General features: G+C 39.9%; 1 protein-coding gene across 1 annotated transcript; it reads left to right on the top strand.

Annotated features, from left to right (window-relative positions):
- The first annotated feature begins 761 nt into the window (after positions 1–761).
- Positions 762–3,724, top strand: LOC124258839 (zinc finger MYM-type protein 1-like). The gene is made up of 3 exons (XM_046692933.1): positions 762–780; positions 1,345–2,725; positions 2,929–3,724. Exons 1-3 carry the CDS (start codon positions 762–764, stop codon positions 3,722–3,724), a joined length of 2,196 nt encoding a protein of 731 aa, XP_046548889.1.
- The last annotated feature ends 756 nt before the right edge of the window (positions 3,725–4,480 follow it).

Raw genomic sequence — 4,480 nt, 5'->3', positions numbered from 1 at the left:
TTCAAACTCATACATTGGCAGTGAGAGAGCTGGTTTTATCTGAAAGCCGAATTCATGTATGAAATAAGAATGGCTGCATTATTATACCCCCGCTACGACGTAGTCGCTGGTATATAGCGCTCCGCCAGTCCGCCCGTGTGTCCGTGCGTCCTTGCGTCCGGAATGGTTTCTCTGAGCATAACTCAAAAACTATACCACTTACAAACTTCAAATTTGGCATGGAACTTACCCTTATGGTGCCATTGTGGATTTTGGCTTTCAATTGCATGATGCCAAAATTGAAAGTTTTCCTAAAATATTATTTTGGTATTCAATAATGGTATTGAAGGTGATCAGACTATAAGCGGGAGTATGTGAGCTGTGCTCACTTCTGCCTTGTTATTGAATGTAATTATGATATATTTATAGTATAAAACTATTGTTTTTCAGTACCCTATTGTTCTATTTGTCAGCACCCAAAATATGATTATCATAAAGAAAAAATGACAGTGACTCCAATTTCTTATTTTTCAGATATTTAAGACCAAATATAAAGAGAATAAGTTATTATAAAGACCTTCTTGTGAAGTATTCTAAAGCTGCAGACAAGGGCTGGGACACTCTTTGTGGAGAAATTGCAAAGTCAAACACTAACAAATTTGAACTGGATTTAAATCATTTGCCAAACTATAGCAATATGCAATTCAGTATTGATCATGTTGCTAGAATGTTATATCCAGATGATGCTCCTATACATCTTACCCCAGTCAGATGTTATGGAGATGGAAACTGTTTTTGGAGGTCAGCCTCTCAACTCTGCTTTGGTTTTGAAGATTATTATACTGAACTTCGAGTGAGAGGTGTTTTTGATCTTATCAACAATGGAGAACATTACTTAAATGAATCAAAACTGATCAAGTGTTTCTGAAGCCAAAGGTAACGGATCACTGTTACAGTATATTTTGACGTCATCCGAAAGTCAGTCTGCAGAGGGTGACAACATGCAGCGTTACAGACATTTAGTGATGAAAACAACAAGAAATGGAGAATATTCATCAGTTTTACACATGTTTAGTTTGCCAAGTGTTCTGAAACGACCAGTTCAATTTATCTATCCCAAAATCCAAAATGTGGCTACAAACAGACATGTACTTAATCAAACAATACACCCTCTGAATGATGCGGAGGAGGAACCTGTCTGCATCATGTGGACACATTGTACAAACACAAATACTAAGAACTGGTCACCAAATCATTTTGTTGCTTGTTTGGATACTGCGAAAAAACATGTTGATGCTGACTTGGCAGAAAGTGACCAAAAAAAGAAACAAAAGAAACAGAGGACGTTGGATTTTATGTTTTCAGTTCAGAGCAAGAAGCAATCTCAAAGTGAGACAAAACCATCAGAATTTCTCCGGACACAAGACTCTCAGTCTCATATAAACCCAGTTCCAGACATCATCAGTGAAAGCAAGAGTAAGGATGTTTCAATGGAGAGTTCTCTGACATCTGAGCTCCAATCATCGCCCGGCAGTGATGAAGATGAACGTCAACATGTGTGCAATTCACCTTGTTGTTCTGAAATTAGTGAACCTTATCAGCCAAATGCTGCATCAACCTTGAAAAAGACAACTACGAAACCTGGGAGATCATTCTCGTTCTCATGGTTTCATGAATATCCTTGGCTTACTCTGTGTACAACAAGAAACAAAGTTTTCTGCTTTTATTGCAGACTGGCTTACGGTAAGGACAGTGATCTGCAGAAGCATCCTACCTCCAGACAACCTGAAGCAACATTCATATCAGAAGGTTTCAACAATTGGAAAAAGTCTGGAGATAAGTTCAAAAAGCATGATAAGAGTTCATATCACAGAGATGCCCTTGCAAAACACAAGAAACATGGTAATGACAGTGTCACAAGTTTACTTCTGGCAAAAGTTACCAAGGAACAGCAGTGCAGACGAAACCTTCTGCTTGTGCAGCTGTCATGTCTCTTATTCTTATCAAGGCAAGGATTAGCGCTTCGAGGGCATATTGAAGAGGAATCGAACTTGTTTCAGCTTCTGAAACTGAGAGGTTCTGACATAGAGGGGTTGCCAACATGGTTATCTGAGAAAACATATATGTCACCTGCAATTGTGAATGAGCAATTGATGCTCCTGGGCCGAGCTGTGCGACTGAAGATTCTTGAGAGAATCAAAGCTGCCAGGTTCTTTGCCGTTATGGCGGATGAAACAAGAGACATATCAAACAAAGAACAAGTTGTCATATGTATCCGTTGGGTGGATAATGATTTCAGTGTCCATGAGGATGCTATTGGCCTATATGTGGTTCCTTCCACAACATCAGCAACACTAACAGAAGTACTAAAAGACACACTTATCCGTTGTGACTTACCACTATCGAATTGCCGAGGTCAAGGCTATGATGGTGCAAGTAATTTTCAAGGCCATGTCAATGGAGTTGCTGTCCAACTGCAAAGAGAAGAACCACGAGCAGTTCATGTCCATTGCCTCGCCCACTGTATCAACTTGGCTTTGCAGGAAGCCACTAGAGCATGCAAACCTCTCAGGGATGCTCTTGACATCACAATTGAAGTGAACAAGCTCATTAAATATTCTCCAAACGAGAACACCTATTCAAGAATCTTCAAAAAGCTCCATCCATTGAGAAGCGTCTTGACATGGATGTGCCTCAAACTGAAAGAACTCGTGGCTTACGACCTCTGTGTCCAACACGTTGGACAGTTAGAACAGGATCTATCAACTCTGTTTTGGAGAACTTTGATACTCTTCGAAAAGCATTTGAAGAAATCAATAAGGGTCACGATGAGTATGCCAGGATTGCAGGTGGTTTACTTTCAGTTTGACCAGTTTAGTGTGTTTTTGGGCTGAAAGTTTCTTCCCAAATTTTTGCTGCATCAGAGCAATTGTCTTCCTCCATTCAAAGCGTAGAAACAACGGCAAAGGACGCACAAAAGGGAGCAGAGCAAGAACTGGCGTATTATGATAAGCTGAGGAGTACAGATACTTTTTCAGAGTTCTACAAGTCCGTTGTTGATGAAGCTGAAGACAAAACTGATCCTCCACGTCTACCACGCTACCGGAAGAGGCCCAAGAGATTGGATGATGGATCTAATACTCACACGTTTCCTTCTGTGGAAGATTATTATCGCCAACAATATTTTGAAGGTCTAGACATCGTTTCAGAGCAACTAAAGCGGAGATTCTCACAGAAAGGATTTAACACTGCTGTGGAGATAGAGCAACTGTTGCTGTCTGCTGCAAATGGACGGAACTTTCAAATATCTTCTCACATCAGAGAACTCTACAAAGATGATGTTGACTTTGTTCGATTGAACACACAGCTTTCCATGCTTCATGACACAGTGAAATCTGTCTCCACTGAAAGAGGATGCTTAATCATTGAAGTCACAAATATTGATACTGTTGTATCAGTTATCAACTCATCGCCTGTAATAAGGCACCTGTTCAAGGAGATAAGCACCCTTTTGAAGATCTACTTGACTATTCCTGTCACCACAGCAACATCAGAACGTACCTTCTCCACGCTTCGACGCCTGAAGTCATACGTCAGATCTACAATGACACAGGAACGTCTGAACAACGTTCTGCTACTGCATGTCCACAAAACCATTGCTGATGAACTATCTCTAGTGGATGTTGCCCGGGAGTTCATTTCTTTCAATGACAGAAGACGCAACTACTTTGGACTTTTCTCATAAGAGCTGAACATTTCGCGAGATGCACTAGCCTGTACAAACAGTCGATCTAGTGTTACCTGAATAATGTAATGCATTTGCTATTAATTAAAGTTTCAAGTGAACTCGTCTGTCCTTTTCATATATCTCCTCTCTCCACACACCCCACCCCACACACACCCGTTATCAATTTCGAAATCTTGCCCCCCCACTTTTAAACTGTTCCTACGCCTATGTTGTGTACACGGCTACACTTAATAGGGATCATATCACTGCCAGTAACGGGAAATGCGTCATTCGTTTACTTTGAAGGATTGTGTAGTATGGTTTGGATAATGGCACCAGTGGCTTTGGAAAGTGACTACAACCAAATGATGAGAATTGTGATTCACTGTGATTCACATTATATGGATCGAAACGTAAGTCTATATTAAGCAACAAAACAAATGTTTCAAGTAATATAATTTCAACAACATATCGAAAAATTACCAATTACCTTATTGACTGAGCATATTTAAATTGCTACCGAGCTCATGATGAATCTAGAAAACTTCAGTCCACCAGCAAAAACATCGACCCAGTCTAATTAGATATAAGACGTCAGTGCAAATCACATCCATTCACTACACTTACTTTGGTGGTTCATCTGGTGTAAAATCGACCTAAAATATTCATATCCTTTCCAGCTGAATTTTCATTACTACGGTACGACAATCCAAATTGTTTCTTGAATTACTACCAACAGAATTAATAACAACTTTTTCTGATTCAATGACAAGA

Source organism: Haliotis rubra, unplaced genomic scaffold, assembly GCF_003918875.1.
Source record: "Haliotis rubra isolate DU_JTF1 unplaced genomic scaffold, ASM391887v1 Scf1177, whole genome shotgun sequence".
NCBI lineage: Eukaryota > Metazoa > Mollusca > Gastropoda > Lepetellida > Haliotidae > Haliotis > Haliotis rubra.
The sequence above is the reverse complement of the archived record's forward strand: the minus strand, read 5'-3'. Positions and strand labels throughout refer to the sequence as shown.